At 41.0% G+C, this 22,112-nt stretch overlaps 1 protein-coding gene across 1 annotated transcript in view; it reads right to left on the reverse strand.

The window, feature by feature from the left end:
• The window catches only part of arhgef39 (Rho guanine nucleotide exchange factor (GEF) 39), an 83,340-nt gene that overhangs the window by 45,539 nt on the left and 15,689 nt on the right, over nt 1–22,112 (reverse strand). The window contains 2 exon segments of the mRNA XM_030725310.1: nt 5,903–6,021; nt 12,876–12,996. Coding sequence (XP_030581170.1) covers nt 5,903–6,021; nt 12,876–12,996 — 240 coding nt within the window.

Raw genomic sequence — 22,112 nt, forward strand, 5'->3', positions numbered from 1 at the left:
TTTTGGGGGTTGTCTCATTGTTGCCCCTCTAGTGAACCTGTTGTTTACTTCAACAACACCAAAGCAGCTTCAACTGATTAACAACCCCTTCTGCTACTTAACTGATGAGATCAATATCTCAGACTTGATCCTATACTCTGATTAAAAAGTGTTCCTTTAATTTTTTCGAGCAATGCATATATAAAAAGCTCAAATTACTCATGTCCAGTTATTTACAAATCAATACCTAGTATATTTTTACAGCACTACAAACTGCTTAAACTATGTTTAAAAAGAACAACGAAAACAAAATGAATATATACAAAAGATAACACTCTTCCTTTAAAAGTAAATGCTGCCCAGAGAGTGAGCTGCCTTAGCAGAGGTTTGTGCTCTCAGAGTGCTTCTTATTGACTATGATTTTTTTTCTCATCTTGGTACTCCAAAATCATTTGTTTGTCTTGTTTTTATTCACTTTTGCTCTGCTTTTAATTACATTCAGCCCCATATTTTAGCTCACAGACTGCAGCGTTTGCACACTGATCCCAGCCTGATTTCTTGGCTGTTGGATTTTTTAACATTCTGTTCACCATGTGTCAGAGTTAATGTTTTTTTACTGATGTTCTTTTATCTTCCAGTGGCTCTCTTGAGGGGTGTGTCCTCTCACCTCTTTTATTTGTTTTATTGTAAAAGGTACAAAGGTCATTGTATTTTTAAATTTACTCACAATTCAGTTATTGTGTTCTTGCCTTACAATGATAATCTTGATCATGGACCTGTCCTTAATGAGTTCACAGAGTGGTGTAAAGCTTAGTATTTGAACATTAACATGGCGAGGACCAAGGAAACGGTTGATGTTTTCAGAAAAATACCAGTGTCTTCTCTTCAGAGGAGATCAATAAGCAGACAGTGGTGTGTGTACATCATTGAACGTCATTGATAACAATCTGACATTTGAGCATCATGTTGATGAGGTATGCAAAAAAGCCCACTAGCAGCTGCATTTCCTTTACAAACTGTGCTATTTTAATGATGGTGGTACTTTTATGAGAATGTTTTACTCACACTTTACAATTTGAGGTTTGGACAACTCTCGCTGAATTGTCTCGCCCTCTGGCAGCAGCATTTGAGCTATTTCCACCTCGGGATGTACAAATTGCCATGGTGCAGGACTAACAGACTTAACTATTGTTTTGTCACTGCCGCCATTGATGTGTCAAATGAGAATGTGGGGTTGTGTTGTTTTTTCTTGTTTGTAGCTGTTTGATGTCATACACTGTGTGCTTGTTTGCTGCTGGCTGTACTACAAATTGCCTCTTGAGGATAGTAAAACTTAACTTTACCTTTCATTAATATCATTATTGTAAATTTTCTTGAAATGTCCTAATATAATTTTGAGGCTATATAGCCCACCCACACTTACTCACTACAGTTAAAGAGCTGCTCAGCCATGACAGAGCCTCCAGCATGTTTTACAGATGGCTTTTACACAGGCCTGCCACTTCTTCCTGACAACTTCACAAAGTTAGAAGACACTCTGTGTTTATATTTAGAGTGAAGTCTACAAGATAGCCAGTTGACTGACCTGTACAGTACGAACAAAAAGTAGCAAGTTCTGGCTACAAAAATGTCAATGAAATGTGGAATGTGATTTAATGTGACAATATTTAAAAAAAAATCTGCAGTGTCTGCCAGCTTTAAACTTCCATCCATCCATCCATCCATCCTCTTCTGCTTATCCTGTTCAGGGTTGCGGGGGGGGTTGACATAGGGCAAGAGGCAGGGTACACTCTGTGCAGGTCACCAGCCTGTCACAGGGCCAATACAGAGAGAAAGACGACCATTCACACTCACACCTATGGGCAATTTAGAGTGACCAATTAACCTAACCCCAGTAACTGCACGTTTTTGGACTGTGGGAGGAAACCCACGCAGACACAGGGAGAACATGCAAACTCCACACAGTGAGGCCTGGGCCAAGGTGGAATCGAACCCAGACCTTCCAGATGTCATTCTAACTGTGAGGCAGTAGTGCTAACCACCACACCATCGTGCTGCTAGCTTTAAAGTTTCCCCTGCAAAATTTCAGGGGCAACATAACCAAAACACATGAAATTAAATAAATGGTATCCACTATACAAAAGTAGAAGACACAACCCACACACACCTATCTACCACCCAAACTAAGCCTAAAATATTGAAGGCCAGTTTGCCCACGTGTCTTGCCCTGTATCTCCCACCCCCCATTTCCTGTGTCCCTCTACTATCAATGAAAGCCGCTGTGGCCAAAAAATGCAAAAAAAAAAAAAAAAAATCTGAACCTTTTCTCTCAGTGCTCAAGTGTGCGCTCTATGTTCAGGGTCAAAAGAATCAATTCACAACACCAACTTGCTCAAAACCACAATCGAGGCACTTTGTTTCATTCCAAGATTCACTTCAAATTTGGCAGTGAACTGGGGCCAACTGACAGACAAGGTAACTATTTTTTAACCGAAACACAACTACATAACTATCACAACACTACCTGCAGAGGAGACACTTAATCAAGTTTCTGTCTTTGAGAATTCTTTCTATAAAGACATCAATTTAAAATATTACCTTGACAAGAGAAAGATAAAACTAAGCATGGTCTGTATAGCACACAAGCTACATACTTCTCAAAGCTTATTATGTATGACAATGACCCTGAGACTTTCTAGAGTCCTTTACATAGAGTATCTTTGCTCTCCACTGGTCCATTCCCTTGTTATACTAAGTGGTGCACGGTTTAGAGCAGATATATCCCAAGGCCTCTAACTGCTGTCATCCCTGAGAGCTGCATCTTCATTATCAAATAATCACAGCCAATACAGGCAAAAAGGGCTGCTATTCACTACCACAATAAACTTGAGACCCCATCACTGTCACAATTGTGAGCTCGGTGGCGAGGATGCTGATGACTACTCCAACTAGCTCTAGTGAATTCCACTTAATAAAGGAAATGATTTTATTCCTTCCCCAGCAGCAACATAACTTTCCACACTCCAGCTTGTCCTTATTATCCATCACAAGGAAAGGTGAGGCTCCATGCCTTTTAAAATCATCCTGCAATTAGACATGTCGCTTGAGTCTCCTGAGTTTCCCTGAGAAAGACAGACAAATCAATGATGATGACATGTACAGAGGAAAAGGCACAGTGAGATGGCTGAGCTGGAGAGAATGAGGCTGGCTGATAATATGTCAAATACAACTATGGTCCAGATGCTCATATCAGAGAATGAGGGTGCTCTATTTTCCCTTTTTGGTTACATAAATACTTTCTTATAAAGAAAATATTTTGTGGGCATGTTCAGTTACACAAAGAAATGATGAGCCAAATTACGTTATTGTTTAAGTCATGCTAGACTCATATGCACTGAATGGGAAGAACAGGAAGATCCCTCCATTATACATTCCAAGTTGATTACCCAAACTGCTAGGCTAACGGTCACACCATAGACAGATTAGATTTTCTATGTTCAACAGGGAGACATCAATATAAGTACCGTCACATGGATTCTGATACCTCAGTTCAGGGTATGTACTAGTTGTAACCAGAAACCACAGGTACAGAATTCTGGCTACAGATATCTCTGGCTAAATCCTCCACCTGCACTCTCGACCCCATGCAGACAGCGTTGGTGAAGACGTGCACCTACTCTATGCCCCCTTATAGTCGATACCATCAACTCTTCTCTGGAGTCAGGAGTGGTACACTCTAGCTTTAAAACTGCCTCAGTGACTCCAGTTCTCAAGAAGCCAGGTCTTGACCCTGATGACCTTGACAATTATTGGCCTATCTCTAACCTTCCTTTTTTCAGTAAAATCTTGGAAAGAGTAGTGACCACCCAACTGCAGCAACATATGGCTAACCATAACCTCTATGAACTTTTACAATCTGGCTTCAGAGCACACCACAGCACTGAGACTCATTAAAATAACTAATGATCTTCTTGTTGCCGCTGACTCTGGCCATATCAGCATCCTCATCCTCCTCGACTTCTCTGCAGCTTTTGACACCATTTCTCATCCATCCTTCTTACCCATCTATCAAAAAAAAAAACCAAAAAAAAACAAAAAAACAAAAAGGAAATCTCTTTTTGACAACACCGGAAACCTTAAACTCCGCTGTCACCGTGTTTTGTGTACATACAGCGCTCGTACTGCTCGTACGCTGTGGCATCGCTCGGACCTCTCTTCGGCACAGAGGGGGACGGCACACACACCCGGACCTCGATTCATCCTATAGCAACTTCTAGAGATTTTTGAGACAGCCGACAGCGAGTTTTGTTGCACAAAAGTTGGCAACAGTGCCGGCCTGATTGCCAGATTACGCGCAAATATCCGGGCCAACATAGATGAAAATATGCCAGGAACATGTAGAATAAAATCCATCATAGTTTTCTGCGGTTTACTGCGCACGGTTTCTATTTTTGGAACAATGCTTCCACTTCTTGTTGAATTTATCTCGGTCGGCATTGGCTGCTTTCCACACCTGCTGTGCTGCACTCACAGCTTGTTCCTGTCTAATATTGTAAGTAGAGTCATTTTGTGAATCGATGATGGACTATTTTAGAGAATTTAATGAGGCCTTTGAACTTATCTGCCAGACCTGAGGCCATATCGCTGCAGACCACGCAATGGTGCAGTGGTGTGGATGCCGCAGCCATCAGTGCTCAAATTACACAGACGGACCGACATTTTCTAACTACTTGAAAAGCGTACGCTGGGTGTCCCCCCCCCCCCCCCCCGTCGTACGTTTTGTACGCTCTGGAAAATGTCGATATTTGTGAGGCATCCCTAACATTCACACATTCATACTCCGACAGTTGCATCAGTTCAGTCTCTAGCCCAAGGATACTTTGGCATACAGACTGGAGCAGCCAGGAATCAAACCACCAACCTTCTGATTAGTAGATGACCTGCTCTACCTCCTGAGCCACAGCCACCCAAGTGGTGTCAGTATGCCTGTGGTATGCCATTAAGCAAAAGTGCCTCATTTCCTCTATTCTATTTATTTTATTCTATTTTTGAGTGACTGACCCATGAGTAATCTGTGATCTTACCAAAAGATTTAAATTTTGTGAAAGAAGGGGAACACTGTCAGACTGCAACTTGTTATCACCTGTGTTGATCGATCAAATCTGAAAGAAAAATGGTAGGATTTGTCCCTTCCTAGCATCCATTGCACCTAAAACTGCATCCCTTATTTTTTACATTAATACTGAAACTGTGGGAACAGTTAGAAATAAAAGGAACTGTCTCGGATGTTAAGGTGAATGGCCACCTCACAGACTACTTCTTTCTTGCATAATGGAACGTAACATTTCAAGTGCTCAACTGTACATATGGAGAGATGAAGATAAGACAGGCCTAATTAAAATACAAACTAGCAGCTTGATAAACTAGTGTCATGGTACATGCTGCTTTTGAATGAATGTTTCAGCCCATTTCTCCACTTGTTTTACTAATTAACAAGCAAGATCAAGACCGTATGAAATTACAGCCAACAAAAACTGCTGCTTAACAAAAGACATTTTGACAGTTTGTGGACAGCCTGAGTATTTACATCAAATAATAATAATTACAACTGTCACAGAGACTACATTGTGTAATGCAGTGGGTAACTGGTGAAGGAAAAACAAGATAAATGGAAAGAAAAGAACTCAAGCATGAAATCTGTGACCCACGTGCAGCAGTGATCCTGATGGTGGAACAGCAGCTCCACAGATACGCTTTTTTTGTACTGAAAGTAACAAACATTCATTTTGGTATTTTACATAGCATGACAAATACTCTTCTACTATGAACTTACCAACCCAAGCTGTGTAACAAGTATATAAAAGAAAAATGATATCTAGCTTCTTGTTTTTTGTTTTTTTTTAACATAAATAAACAATCTTACTGATCAATTCGCTGAATGGGGAGCTGAAGCAAGTCCTCTAACTTATGGTTGTTGAACTCTGGGCGGGTTTCCTGTAGTTTCTTGAAGCGTCTGAAGGCCTTGTTTTTCTTAAGCTGCATCTAAAAACATGCACACAAGACACTGGGAGATTATTTTGAGACATTTACACGGCACAGCTTCTTAACCTACTTATAAACCTTGTTTTACAAAAGTAGGACTCTGATAAGAAACTAGACAACAGGGAATAACATTCTAATGCACGGTGTACATGTTGGGATTCAGAGTGAGCTACGTTTGCATTTGCATACAGTTTACAGAAACAATGATGGACATGTTGCAACCAGTGACAACCCCTGCATCTCATGTCACTTTTTACTTGCATATACTGCCTGACAAACCCAAAAATCATCTTGCTGTCACTCATTATGATGAATTTACAGGTGAGGTTTGGGAAGGTTAGGCGAGAGGGACTGTGCAGAAGTCATTAAATAAGCATTTTCACATCACGTCTGCATGAATATGTCAACATTTACAGTAGATGACAAAAGCCTGATGTCATTCATGTGAAACATAAAATAAAAACATTGCTGTGCTGTATTTAATTGGCTACAAAGTTTTCTACCCTTTCTCACAGCTTTAAAAACACTGGTATTTTCCTCTTGATGTAGGTGCAGCTGCTTTATGTTTGTTAAGCTGGTTGTTGGATTGGGCATGGTAAGCAGGGGAGTGGTAAGTCAACAGAATGACGGAGACAATGTGAGAAGAATCACTTATTAAAATTAGGTGGTGCAGTAATTACAGGGTGAAGTGGGAGCCTAAATCAGACATCTTACGTTTAGAGATTGTGTTGAAATGTGGTAACACTAAGTAGAAACACAAATGTGCAATCTGCAGATCAGCAGCCCAACTATTCTTCAAACATTTGTTTGTTCACAGCATGCACTCTGCTCAGAAATAACTAATGAGGGAAGCTAAGACTGATACACGTTGCCAGTTGAAACCTTGTGTTTAAGCTGTGCATGACATCAGTCCAGTGCAGCAAGTAGTCAGCAATTGTAATTTGTAAGAATATTACCATCACATAGTCATAGCCACTGATGTGATGAGAGCTGACTGGGTTACTAATGTCTAGATGTGTAAATAACAGTGTTAGCAGTGCTGTGTTCACTGCCCTACGAAAAGGAAATAAAAGGCAAAACTACTCAGTAGACTAGTTTCATATGCAACAGCATCTGCTGAGAAAATGTGTATTCTTTCATTCACAGTGCAAATCTCAACATCTACATTCAGTTCAGCTGCCTGTCTTTTTATTTGCCAGCAGAACCATCTTAAACCATGTAACTGCTCCCACGACCGTCTTGCAGATCTTCCTTTTCACTCCTGCTGGTAACCTTCCATCCACCCATATTCTTCCATTTATCCAATTTAGGGTCTGCCATAGGGTGAAAGTCAGGGTACACCCTGAACAGGTCGCCAGTCTGTTGCAGGGCTAACACAGAGACAACCATTCGCACTCACATTCACAAACTTATAATCACCAATTAACAATTTAGAAACACCAACTAACCTAACCCCACTAACACCATGTCTTTGATAACCACCACACCACTGAGCTGTCCATGCTGGTAACCTTCTGTCATAAATAACTCCCTTCATTCCTCTCAATCTACTCCCCCCAACTTGCACTCTCTGGCTCACCGCTCTTTGCTCTGTATGGATAAACACAAATGCACTGCTCAAAAAAATTAAAGGAACACTTTGAACACTTTGAGATCTCAGTGGGAAAAATAATCACTCTTGGTTATCTATAGGGACATGGACTGGATAATATGTTAGGAACCAAAAGGGCTAAATTCAACGGCACCCTGAAAACCAGTAGTTTGTATGACCCCCACATGCTTTTGTGCATGCCTGACAACACTGGGGCACGCTCCTAATGAGATGATAGATAGATGGAGTCCAGGGGGATCTCCTCCCAGACCTGGACCAGGGGATCACTGCGTTCCTGGACAGTCTGAGGTGCAACCTTGCTGCACTGGATGGACAGAAACATAATGTCCCAGAGGTGTTCTATTGGATTTATAGTCAAGTAAGTAGGGGGGGCAAGTCAGTGGTATCAATTCCTTCGTCCTCCAGGAACTTGCCATATGAAGACATGCACCAGGAGGATAGGGCCCACTGCACCAGAATAGAGTACCGTTGCCTAGCCTGTAGAGGTCTGTGCATCCCATCATGGATATGCCTCCCTATCACTGACCCACCACCAAACCAATCAGTCTGAATAATGTTACAGACAGCATAAAGTTCTCCATGGTTTCTCCAGACCCTTTCACATCTGTCACAGGTGCTCAGGGTGAACCTGCTCTCATCTGTGAAAAGCACAGGACACCAGTGGTGGATCTGCCAATTCTGGTCTTCTATGGCAAATGCAACTCGGACTCCACAGTGCCGGGCAGTGAGTGCAGAGCCTCCTAGAAGACGGTGGGCCCTCAGACCACCCTCATGAAGTCTGCTTCAGATTGTTTGGTCAGAGACCTGCTGGATGTCATTTTTATGGCTCTGGCAGTGCTCATCCTGTCCCTCCTTGCACAAAGGAGCAGATACCGGACCTGCTGATGGGTTAAGGACCTTCTAAGACCCTGTCCAGCTCTCCTAGAGTAACTGCCTGTCTCCTGGAATCTCCTCCATGCTCTGAGACAGTGCTGGGAGACACAGCAAACCTTCTGGCAATGGCACATATTGATGTGCCATCCTGGAGGTGTAACTCAGAAGGTAGAGCAGGTCATCTATTAACTGGAAGGTTGGCGGTTTGATTCCTGGCTGCTCCAGTCTGCATGCCAAAGTATTCTTGGGCAAGATACTGAACCACAAGTTGGTCTCCAACATGTTCATTTGAGTGTGAATGTGTGTGATTATTAGCTAGAAGTGCTTGTATGAATGGGTGAATGAGGCATGCTGTACAAAGTGCTTTAAATGCTTGAGTAGAAAAGAGCTATATATTCACCGGTCCATCAAAGCAGCTAAAGCTGATTAACAACCCCCTCTGCTACTTTACTGACAAGACTAACATCCCAGAAGTTTAACTGACTTGATGCTATGCTCTGATTTTTAAAAAAAGCTATTTTGCCTGAAGTCTACCCAACTGCTTTCATTCTCCTCCACCATTTGATTCCTGGCTCTGTCTTTCTCTCCATCGTTCTTCCTCCTTTTTATCTCCAAAGCCATCTGACAGATCACCATCTGCCTCACAACAACACTTCCATATTTTTCCCCAAAATCTATAAGAATTTGTGCTTTCACATTTCTCTCCTTTATCATCATCCATATTCATCACCTCAGAATCATGAAGTCATTCCATAGTTTGAAAGTCACTTAACAATAATGTTGAATAATACCAAATTATCACCCAGTCCTTGCTTTAGATATCTATATCATGGCTGCCTATGAAATACGCAAACCAATTGTTTCCGTATTTTCAGAATTCCTCATTAGAACATTTTCAGATATAACGTTTGATATTTAAACTGATAAAACAACATAAGTCATAGGTTACATTCATTAAGGCACTAAGATTTCTAATATTTAGAAGACTTATCATGTGTCACTTGATTAAACAAATACACCTGTCACTGTCCCCGTTTAGTCAGTTATAAGGGATGTCAAGCTACTATAAAATGAATACAAAGTTGCAGGGCTTGATCAATAATCACTGCAATTAGTCAATGTTCTGTACACATGCTTAGTCTTAAGACAATATTACCTTTTTAGTTTCAGTGCAAAGCTAGAAACAAGATTGCTCTACTATCACTTGAGTTACCCAGTCCACTCTGAGGATGAAGGATCAACATGCAAAAAAAAAAAAGCCAACAAAACAACAAAATCCAATTTGATCTCAGGTGTACCAATTCTAGTCAGGGAGATGAGAAAGTAGAAAGGAGTACTGGGAGACTAGGCATACAGGAAAGAGAGAAGTGGCAAAGGAAACGGCTTATACTGAGTTGTATGTGAGGTTTAACACCAGAGAAGGAGAAAAGGACTTGTATCGCTTGGCTAGACAGAGAGATCGAGCTGGAAAGCATGTGCAGCAGGTTAGGGTAATTGAAGATGGAAATGGAAATGTATTAATGAGCGTAGACAGTATGCTGAAAGGGTGGAAGGAGTATTTTGAGATGCTGATGAATGAATAATATGACAATGAGGACAGGCGGCAAGTTAATGAATCAGGAAAAGATTAGTAAAGAGGAAGTGAAGGCAGCTATGATGAGAATGAAGAGTGGAAAGGCACCTGGTCCAGTCATACATACCTGTAATGTAAATGGAGATGTCTACAAGAGAGGGCAGTGGCCTTTTAACCAGATTGTTTAACATAATCTTGAAGAGCATAACTGAGGAATGGAGAAAAAGTGTACTGGTACCAGCTTTCAAGAACAAGTTTGAAGTGCAGAGCTGCAGTAACTACAGAAGGATAGAGTTGATTAGCCATAACATGAACATATGGGAAATAGTTGTTGAAGATAGGTTAAGAAGAAAGGTGACAATCAGCGAGTATGGCTTCATGCTGAGAAAGAGCACTACAGATGCAATGTTTGCTTTGAGAGTGATGAAGGAGAATTACAGAGAAGGTAAGAAGGAGCTGCATGGTGTATTTATGAATTCAAAGAAAGCATATGATAGGGTGCCAAGACAGGAACTGAGGTAGTGCATGAGGAAGTCAGGAGTGGCAGAGAATTATATGAGTGTGGTGTGGGAAATGCACAGGGACAACAAGACAGTGGTGAGGTGTGCGGAAGGAGTGACATATGGGTTCAAGGTGGAGGTGGGTTTACATCAGGGATCTGCTATGATCATCTTCTTGTTTGCAATGGTGATGGACAAACTGACAGATGAGGTCAGGCAGGACTCTCCGAGGACTATGATGTTCACAGACAACACTATGATCTGCAGTGAGCAGGATGCAGGTGGGAGAGAGCCTGGAGAGGTGGAGGTACAGTTCTGTGAGAAACTATTTGCCTTCTTCCTGATTTCCTTTTTTTTGTGTGTATATTTGTCACATTTCAGATCAACAAACAAATTTCAGTATTAGCCAAAGATAACCCAAGTATCTTTGGCTAATACCTAGTTCCTTTCTTTTTTTTATGATGATTTTATTTCTTATGGGGGAGGGGGGGGGGGGGGGGGGGGGGGGGGCGCTAACAAAGCCTACCCGACCCTGTGTGAAAGAGTAACTGTGCCCTTCTTAAATCATAAATTACCTATGATTAACCACATTCTTGGAAAGCACAGTTCAATTTCAGTAGCCACACGGACCTGATCACAGCTAGACCTGTTGAATTAAGAAATCACTTAAATAGTCCCTGTCTGACAAAGTGAAGCAGGCTGAAAGACCTCAAAAAGCAACACATCATGGCACGATGATTAGTGTCAGTAGTGATTTATGACAGAAGGATACCAGCAGGAATAAATGGGAAGGTTCACAACGGTAGTGGCCCACTAATAAATGTGGTTTAGAGACAGTAACACTAAGAAAAGGACAGGTGGCTCAGCTGGAGGCTGCAGAATTGAAGATGCTAAGATTTTTTTTGAGAGTGAGCACGATGCACAAGATAAGAAATGAGTATATCAGAGGAACAGCTCAAGTTGAGCAGTTTGGACATAAAGTTAGGGAGGCAAGACTGAGATGTATGGACATGAGCAGAGGAAGGATAGTGGATTTATAGGACAAAGGATGTTGAAGATGGAGCTGACAGGAGGAGGAAAAGAAAAAGACCACAGTGAAGATTCATGGATGGAGGAGGACATGCAGAGGGTTGGTGTGACAGTGGAGGATGTTAGGGGTAGGGTGAGATGGAGGCAGATGATCAGCTGTGGTGACTCCTAAAGGAAGCAGCCAAAAGAAGAAGACACTTGCTTCTTTTTTGATCCACCAACATGTGTAAACCTCACTGATTAGCAAACTTAGGGGAAAGTGGAATTACAGCTTGGGAAAATAGTGTATTGTTTCCCCATCACCTTTTTGTAGTGCCTCCTGCTGTAGCCAGAAACAGTCAGTAAGCACATCTTTCTCTCCCCTCAGCCCAACCGGTCGCAGCAGATGACTGCCCCTCCCTGAGCCTGGTTCTGCTGGAGGTTTCTTCCTGTTAAAGGGAGTTTTTCCTTTCCACTGTCGCCAAGTGCTGCTGATAGGGGGTCGTTTTGACTGTTGGGTTTTCTCTGTATTATTGTAGGGTCTTTACCCACAATACAAAGCGCCTTGAGGCGACAGTTTGTTGTGATTTGGCGCTATATAAATAAAATTGAATTGAATTGAAGCACTGACTGGTTTTGCTTGAAGTCATAAAGACACACTGGTATCAAACCTCATAATCTTACTGTAACAAGACAATGATCATTGTTCCTGGATATTATAAAGTATTATTAAATACTGCAAAAAAAATAGTACATTATTTTGGCGTTCACAGTAAAACTACATAATAAATTTGATCTGTAAAATGGTAAATGGACTAGTTCTTTTATAGCGCTTTTCTACTTTAATTGAGCACTCAAAGCGCTTATACAACATGTTTGCATTTACCCATTCATACCCACTCATACAAGCATTTCCATATGAATCCAAGCTAAGTGCTTATTTTTACTGTCTAACATTCACACACATTCATACTCCAACGCCTGTGTCAGAGAACAACTTGGGGTTCAGTATCTTGCCCGAGGATACTTTGGCACGCAGCCCAGAGCAGCCAGGAATTGAACCGTCAACCTTCTGATTGGTAGGTGACCTGCGACCTGTGACCTGAGCGACAGCCACCCCAAGCTACAGAACCCCGAAATGGTTCTGCTTTGCTATCCAGTATAACAAGAAATGATTAAACAGGCAAATACTGGCATCAGTGACGGTGGTGAAACTGACGGTCAGCAAAAAAAAATAAATATACTGACACAGAGGTAGGATAGCCAAGTGAAAATATAATGTTCATACCTCAAGCACTTTATTGGCATTATAGATGTTGTCCACATATGTGTAGTAATGGTGTATGTGTGAACAGAACTGGTCAAGGCCTTTGCCAAAATAGCCATTCTCCAAATGGACCAGCAGAGCCCTGGAGGAAAAGAAAAAACAAAGAACACATTAGTTTAAATGTGCTCCAAGCAGGCTTTTCACATACTAGATCCTTACTGTTGTCAATTTCTGATCAGTAAAGTTACCTAAAGAAATTACAAATTCCCCAATTCTCTCGGTTGTCCTGTTTTTGCTTTTAGAAGAGACTTCTATGTGAAGGACACAAAAAGCATTTTTTTTACAAAAATCCACAGAATGTCACACTTATGCTCACTGTGTTTGCCTGAGTGCCTCTTTCACTCCCAGCATCAGCAGTGAACAGAACCATAGCAAGAGCTTAGGAATAAAATTGATTAACCACAAACAAACCGCAAACACATATTCCAACAAATATTCCTGATTAGAACAACAAAAACACCAAAATATGTCATTAGTAAGGTTAGCAAGCTAGCTGCTACTTTTCAAGTAATTAACCCTTTTAGCACAATGGGCCACTATCATTGCTCAGTTTGACCCTTTAACAACAAGAGTATCATGCTAGCATATTTGTACAAGTGCAGTTTGTATTACCTTAATTACACAACGGTTTGCGCTATCGGAGAAATTAATAATCTTTTCTGAAAGTTGAGAAATTGCGCTTCTCGGCCAGCATGTGGTTATTACAGTAATTTCACTCGCACTGTTTCAGTGCCACACACACACACACACACACACACACACAGTGGGCAATTCGTCCATCTCATCTCTGAGCACTCAAAAGACTTTCACTTCCTGGCTAAATAAAAAGAATAAAAGAACCTCTCTGTCTTTGGGCTAATGTATGCCAATACTTGCTTGTATATGAACATAGATCAAATTCTATCTGTTTTCAATAGCAAATACTATCTTGAGTTAATAAGGTTGACTAACTCGTCCTCTGGTAATTTACTAGAGGACGAGTTAGTCAACCTTATTAACTCGTCCTCTGGTCGATTTACCTGGCTATTTTCAAATGACTTCATCTGCTAACCTGACAAATCAACCATCACAGATTGGTGCAGCAGAGCGACAGCTTGCTGGCAAACCTTATCCCCCTTAAAACATTAATGCTGGTAAAATAATATCTAAGCTAAAATGCAAGCTGTCAAGTCTACCAATTAATGGCCCCAGCTAACATGTTCTATAACACTCATATATAATATATAACAGCGAACATTAAATCATGCATTACAAAATAAAATCTGTATCTGTATTTAATTTTCGCTTTCCTGTTGTATTTGTTTTGTATGATTCTGCCACGCAGCCTTAAATCAAATGCCACATATAATTTTAGAATATGCTAGGTTAGCCAATTTAATTCACTGAATCACTGTCACTCACTTTAAGGGCAACGCAAGTAAGCTAACCATGCGTGGCATATCATTACTGAGTCACAACAACATCCTTAAGAAAAACACAGGACATGTCAGCAGGAACTATTTTAATATGTGTGGCATATTTTTTGTGCATCACAGACCTTTGACACATTCATTTCAAAGTTGACTCCCCAGCAAGCATTTAGCCTCAAGTCAAACTGCACTGGACTTTGAGTTTGCGTACATTATTGCCTCAGAATGCACTGCTTCTTTGCATTAGTGAATTACTGCCTGAGAAGAAGTTCATATGAGGTTAGATCGCATCTGAAGCATCATTTTCAGCAAAGGCATACACGTTTAGAGAAAGTGAGAAGGCTGAGCAAAGTTCAGAGGATTGCTTCCCTGTTAATGGGAGGTTTAACAGTCAAGGTTCTGTAGTGTTATTTGAAGGCCTTTCCCCGTGGGTGACGTATTTACTGGGACCCAGACGGCAGATGTACCTTCAGGGCACCCAGGGCTACTTTGTAGTGAGAACACGCCTGCTGAACTCAAGGAAAAAAACAACTGGATCAAGGAAGAGGCAAAGCAGTTATTCACCCTGTCAGGCACATTACAGTAACATGTACGCAATTGGTTGGGGGTGCCGACACTTGTGAAGGAGCTTGTTATTCAAACTTAGAGGAAGTACCACACATTCACACATACACAAACACACACACACACTTCCATTCTCTAATGATGTTCCCAGAGACTTCTGCTCACACAAGCTGTGAGAAGGAGCACTTTACTGTTGAAGTTGATTTAAATAGATTTTAATGAAGTTGCCCGCCAAGGTAGGCTCTGTTCATAATCAGGAGATGCCAGAGAAGCCAAGAGGGTTCTAACGAGGGCAAAGGGCAGGAAAAAATGTGTTTCCGTTTTCTTCCCCTCTCTCTGCCAGAGGCTATTATGATAAATATGAAATTATGGATTACATTTTTTTATAGGTTTTTTCACAGCAATTAAATTGGCTGGCCATCAACACCAATATGGAGATAACATTAGCATTCTGTGTGTGTCATGTTAATCCAAATTAATTCCAAGCAGTTGCAACATCTTGGGTGAATACAGCTTCAACGAATAATTCAGGCCAAGTCACCGTTATTTGGAGAAGGCTGAATCGATGAATTGTCAAAACACGTATAAGCATCTGCTAAACATGAGAGACTAACAAAATGAAATAAGCAGATAAGCTAAAATCACTAATAATAAAGAATTACAGCAGGATGTTTTTTTTTACTGTCAACAAACTGTACAACATGATTCCAGCCATTTTGACACAGTGTCCAGTGTCACCCCCTGTCTGATCTTCATCCTACACTATACCTACTCCAATTACAACCGGCCCCCTCTCAAAATGCAGTGCTGACTGTATGCTCCGTACTGGAGCCACTGACAGCTTTTTCATGTTTTTGATGTCCATTCATTGTGTTGGGAAGTGAGGATAATTGGATTGTACCTTCTTCTGCTTGCTCTCTGTTCTCCAACAGTCAAGAAGAGCATGAACTGGATCAGGGAAGAGGTAAAGTCATAACAATAATTTGACATCTCTTTTTCTTATGTAGCTTAATGAAAACTGAATATACACTAGCAAATCTAGTGTGAGCTGGAGTTAAGTAAATAAACACAAAAAGTCTTTATTTATGAATAATGTACCTCCACTTTGCATACAATGCAAGTATATCACATATCAGACGAGCATTAGGCTGTGCAGAGCTGACAAGCACTGCAGTTACTGAAGGTCTCCACTCTCATTTAGGCAACAAAGTGAATGATTAAAGGGTGTTTTCAGTAAATACAGTTTGTACTAGGGCTGCTGCAACTATCAATTATTTTAGTAATCAAGTATTCTGCTGATTATTCCATCGATTAATCAAATTAAAAATACTGGTGTCTTATTAACAGTTTGTCTGCATATTTTAACTTCCGTAGCTTTACTGCAGATGTTTCTCTGTGTGAAACAAACAGGGTGGATGGAGCAGCTACAAAGTTTTCTTTTCTTCACTTCCTGATCAGGTGTTTGATGAAGGACCTCCAGCTGTTTCTCAGTAAAGGTTTTAATGGTGGTTACAGGAAAAAGCGCTGCTGCTCTGGACACTAGAAAAACGTCTCCTTTCGCTCCACCTGAGCTCACCGTCTCTGTAACGGCTCCACCTCTGTGCTCTTGCAGACAGACTGCATGTAAAACAACTGCTGCTGTGTTATCAATGTTTTTGCTGATAAACTGGGGGCTGCACGAGCGTAATGTTGTAATGCTTTGTATTCACAAGCATCCTCTTAAATACAATTCTATTGCAGGTCTATTTTTAGTTGCTAATCAGGGATTAAAGCATAAAAATATTTTGACAGACCCCCTTCGTACTGAAAAGGTGACCGGGAGGGGTTGCTAGTGCTAACTGTGGTCATAGCGATCTGTTCTAACAGCTGAAATGATCAGCCCAGAGAACAACATACACACACGTGTGTGGAGAGCAGTGGAAACGTGGAAAAAAAACGTGTTAGCGTTTTTTCAAATGATGGAAATCTGGTGCAGCGACGGAGAACTTTAATGCTGCTAATGTGGGTGAAACACTCGCGCTTATATGGAGACACTTGAGTGCTGCAGAATTTAAACAAATCATTGAAGCAACAATTTGTGTCGAGGACTTTTTAGAACCAAATTATTTGAGTTACTCGAGGAAACGTTGCAGCTCTAGTTTGTACTGTTTGTTTGGTCATAGGGCTGTGCCTGTGAACTATGATTTTGGGGGTCAACAGGTCAAAGTGATCACCAATAGCTTAATGTGCTGGGCTGCTTTTAAATTAAAGCCCAATAAAATTCTGCATTTTTCTAGACATTAGTTCATTTTCTCTCTTTTTGTTTCACCTGATCTGTGTGTCTCTCACACTGGTTGTACTGCTGCTGAATTTTGGGTTTTTTTTTGTTTTTTTTTGGGGGGGGGGGGTGTTTTGGTCACACAGTATGCATTCTGGACAATGTTGAACAATACTGCTTTAAGAAGTGTACTGACTTCCTTCCCCAAATGCCCCAGCGATGGTATTGCTTTTTGCCTTCACACAGGTACACTAGGACGAGCACACTACAAACATGATCCCAACTCTATTTGGTCAGATTTGCTTGAAAATATGCAAACTGTTCATAACTAAAAACATAAATAAATAAAATTATGTTAAGATATCTAAATTGCTGGTTACAGTGAACCATCCCACTGACACTTAGTTTTGGGCAAGTCAATTAAAAAATGCAATATGTAATCAATTACTTATACAATTATATCCAAAAAATTAGTTACTGAATTTTATCATTTCAGTTGAGAAAAAAAAATGCAACCTTTTATCTATAATTCCAAGGGTTGAAATTAAATTATGCATGGTGAGTCAAGAAAGGCCTGGGTTTGATTCCACCTTTACCCGGGTCTCTCTCTCTCTCTCTCTGTGGAGTTTGCATTGTCTCCTCATGTCTGCGTGGGTTTCCTCCCACTGTCCAAAGACATGCACTTAATGGGGTTAGGTTAATTGGCTACTCTAAATTGCCCGTAGGTGTGAATGTGAGTGTGAATGGTTGTCTGTCTCTCTTTGTTAGCCCTGCGACAAGCTGGGTTCACCCACATTATCATTGTGGGTGTACCTTGCCTCTCGCCCTATGTCAGCTGGGATAGGCTCCAGCCCCCCCGCGACCCTGAACAGGATAAGTGTAAGTGAATGGATGGATGGATGAATGACTGAATGAATGAATGGATGGATGGATGAATGAATGAATGAATGAATGAATGAATGAATGAATGAATGAATGAATGGATAAATGGAGCAACAAGTCCAGCAACATTCACCATTGGCACTCAAGCCCTGAAGCATACAGACTTATTTGAGGAGCATCATCTTGAACGTGCCTCCCTAGACAGAGAGATCACAAACCACATCTGCTTTTGGGGTCTCCGCAAACGTGTCTTCATAAAACATCACTTGTGAATCAAGACGTAAGTCTCAGTTTACCACGCTGTCTGCATCTTTACCCTCCCGTATAGATGTGAGCCCTGGACCTTGTACAGGAGGCAAGTCAAGATGTTGGAAACCTTTGACATCTGATGCCTTCACTGCATCCTTGGCCTGGGAGGACCACATCCAACATACCAATATCCTTACTACTGTGGGATCTTCAAGCATCGAGTCCTTCCTCCTCCGTTATGTCCTTCAATGGACTGGACCCATCATCCACATGCACTCTTTTTGCCTTTCTCATCTGGTCCTCTGCAGCAAACTCTCTCGAGGCAAGCACCCCTGTGAGCACTCAAAGAAGAGTGGAAGGACCACTTGACCGCATGCAGCATCCCTCCCGGAGAACTTGAAACACTTGTGTCAAACTGGACTGTTTGGATGAGAACAGTCAAGGATCGAGTACAGCGCTTTGGGGAGAGGAGCACAAGAGACCAGAATCAGAACCGCACAGCCCTCCACCTCAGAAGACTGTAATCTTTGGACATCACCAAACAATGACGTTCCTTCTTCTGCGATGCTTCATCAGACATTTAGCCATTAGTTTCATCTTCAGCAAGTAAAATGCATCATCTATTGAGCTGACAACAGGTTACTGATCTGGCTATTGCCAAATACTCCACTTCTTTCTTTTTAAAAATCTCTGGGGGACTAGCAATACGTTTTGGGTCATTCTCCATCTGTACTGGGAAGGACCATCCAGTCAAGCAAAAAAGAATATTTCTATACACTTCAAATGTCCTCCCATTGCATCAGTATTCTTTCATATCAACAGCGAACACCAAATAGGCATCAAATAGGCAGTGTTCAAAGGGCTTGCTGAATTTGTATCTGAATTTGCATATCTCTGTCCACTGTTTTTTAAACATTTATTCATAGTTTTTTTAGACAAAAACGAAGTAAAACTAAGGTAGCATTGTCAAAAATGACTCGTCTCAGCAGAAAGTCCTTATGTTTGTAGCTAGCCAAAACGCCAGCTGTGGTCCACTGTCCAACGTAGCTACTAACTCGTTGGGATAGCTTTACCCTCCCTTAGCTGCTTTCAGCCCGTTTAGATTCTGGATAAATTATCAGTCAGTGTTGGCCTAGCCATTGTGCAATAATATATTGAGATTACAGACTCTTATTATGATTATGGTGAGATTACCATGCAAAAGATGTCAATAGGTATGAAACTTCAAAGGCCTGAAATTAAGTCAAGCAGTGATGGGACCAAGCAGATACCTGTATTGCAGCAGGTGTATTGAATGGACCTCAGCATGTTCGGTGAGCCACCAGAAACCAGTGTCAAACCTCCCCATTACTGTCAAGTCTGCAGACCCTGCTGATCAGAACGTGAACCCTGCTACTCAGAATGTGAATTCATCACCACAGCTCAAACCCAGCTTCCAGCAAAACAAGATGAAGACAGAAGTGCCCAAGGTGAAGTCAGAGTTGACCAAACCCCCTTCAGAAAAGCCAGAGAAACCACGGGACAAACCTCTGCATCAAAGACGCAATGGAGCCTGGAAAACTTTGATATTGGTCGCCCTTTAGGCAAGGGAACATTTGGGACTGTCTGCCTGGTCAGAGAGCAACAGACCAAGTTCATCTTAGCTCTGAAGGTGATCGTCAAAAAAAGCAGCTGGAGAAGGTCAGGGTAGAGCACCAGTTGAGGAGAGAAGTGGAGATCCAATCTCACCTTAGGAACCCTAACATCCTGTGCCTTAATGGCTACTTCCATGATGCTTCTCGTGTGTACCTCCTCCTCAAGTTTGCACCCAGAGGAGAGCTGTACAGTGAGCTGCAATGCAATGCTGCAGCTTTTTGGCCACTTCAAATATCTTTATAGATCAGTGATGTTATATTTGTTGTTGTTGTTGATTTCTGCAGCCTTCTGAGCCACATTTATGTTTAAAAAGACATTTTTAATGTCAATGACATTAAAAAACAAATATATGAAAGTCACTTTGCCAAACACTGATTGCAGCTTCTACCTTATGACAGAAATTATGTTTATCACTCAAAATGACTGATATCATTTCATGAGAGAGACGTGTGACATATGTTTGACAGATTATAGGTCAACAAGTCATTTACAGCTGTTTAAACACAGGCAATCATGGTTTTTGGCAAATACGGAAATCACTTTTTGGGAAATGATTACTTTTTGGCACAACACCGGTGTTTTAAACTCTCAGCATTGCAGTGATGCTGCTGTGGAAGGAAAGCTCTGCTCTGCACCGTCTGCATTCAGCTTTATTTAGTTCCTGTCAAACACTCCCACACCTCTGACAGTCTGTCTCCATTTTCTTTCATTTTAATCAGCCCTCCTCTCTGTTCCACCATCATTATGTTGCTCATGTTACATTCTTCTTCGTTGGTATTGGTGTAATTGACAGACAATGGAGGAAGTACTGCCCCCATATCTTCCTGTAGTGTATTGCAGTTACAAAAATCACATGATAAGCAGAAGAAAATGGACGGATGGGTTTTAAAATATGTGTTGACGTTAAAATTCCACGTCAACTAATTTTTGTAGTCGACATCATCGATTAGTCGATGAATCATTGCAGCCCTAATATATGTGTGTGTGTGAATATGTGTAAGTATGTATACCTAGGTCTATCCCCTTATTTCTTCTGTTTTCTTCCCTCCTTTTTTTCTCTCTCTCTTCTTGAATATATGACCTGGCAGTCATATTTTGTGGACAATAATCAAAATGAATGAATAAACAAAAGAAATGACAAACATTAAAAAGACTAGCCTATAGAGAACTTATAGAGCTCTTCTAAAAGCAAATATGTTTGGTACAATAATGCATTTGGATCATGATTCTGTTTGCAAAAACTGCCAGACATGAAAAAAAAAAACCCAAAAACACCTATGGACCTATGGTTTTTAGAAGCTAAATGGTAAATGGCTCCTATACAGCACTTTTCTACTCTATTTGATCACTCTATACAACATACACAGTCAGACAAGCACTTTTTTCTACATCTGTCTCATACACATTCAAACTCTGATGAATGTATGAGAAGCAACTCAGAGTTCAGTATCTTGCCCAAGGATACTTTGACATGCAGACTGGAGCAGCCAGCAATCAAACCACACCTGCTCTACCTCCTGCTACGGCCACCCACACTGTACATGTACAGGATCACGAGGCATTCCAAGCCTTCTCCATAGCTCTTTTTTCCTTTCATTATGGTACAACTGAAGAATTTGCTTGGCTGGATGTTCTGCTGTCCTGTATGTAGATTCTTACCCTTTTCTGTCATAGAGCTCACGTATGCATTCTATCTTACAAAATGTACCAAAAAGGCCACTCTAAGTCTCCTGATATCTGTTACATTTGTATTCTTTTTGTAGCCTCAGGGTGTGCTCTTGCACTTAAATTGAGTGCTCACTTGACCTCATGTTGTATGTTTGCAGCAATAGCTTCCAAATGAAAGTATCAAAATTTTTACTTGCTTAATTTACAAAGACATGAAGAAGGATTATTTCACACCACTTTGCTTTTAAGTGAATTGTCCATTTAAAAAGTGGGACAATTTAAAAAGCAGGGGCTACATATTACAGAGATATGAATCCTAAATTGTTCCTCTAATCTGAATGCAAATAGCCTCAAAATATTCACGAGAGTACGCACATTAAGCAACATCCATTGTATAAATGATTGTGGAAAGCAGTGATAGTAACTCAAATTGTGCCAGTGTACAAATATATATGGACCTAAATCTATATTACCCAAAAAAAGCAGTTGTATTTGTTTTCCTATTTCCTATTACTCACCTCACTACTGAGTACA

The sequence above is a fragment of the Archocentrus centrarchus genome, unplaced genomic scaffold, assembly GCF_007364275.1.
Source record: "Archocentrus centrarchus isolate MPI-CPG fArcCen1 unplaced genomic scaffold, fArcCen1 scaffold_52_ctg1, whole genome shotgun sequence".
In the NCBI taxonomy this organism is placed as follows: Eukaryota; Metazoa; Chordata; class Actinopteri; order Cichliformes; family Cichlidae; genus Archocentrus; species Archocentrus centrarchus.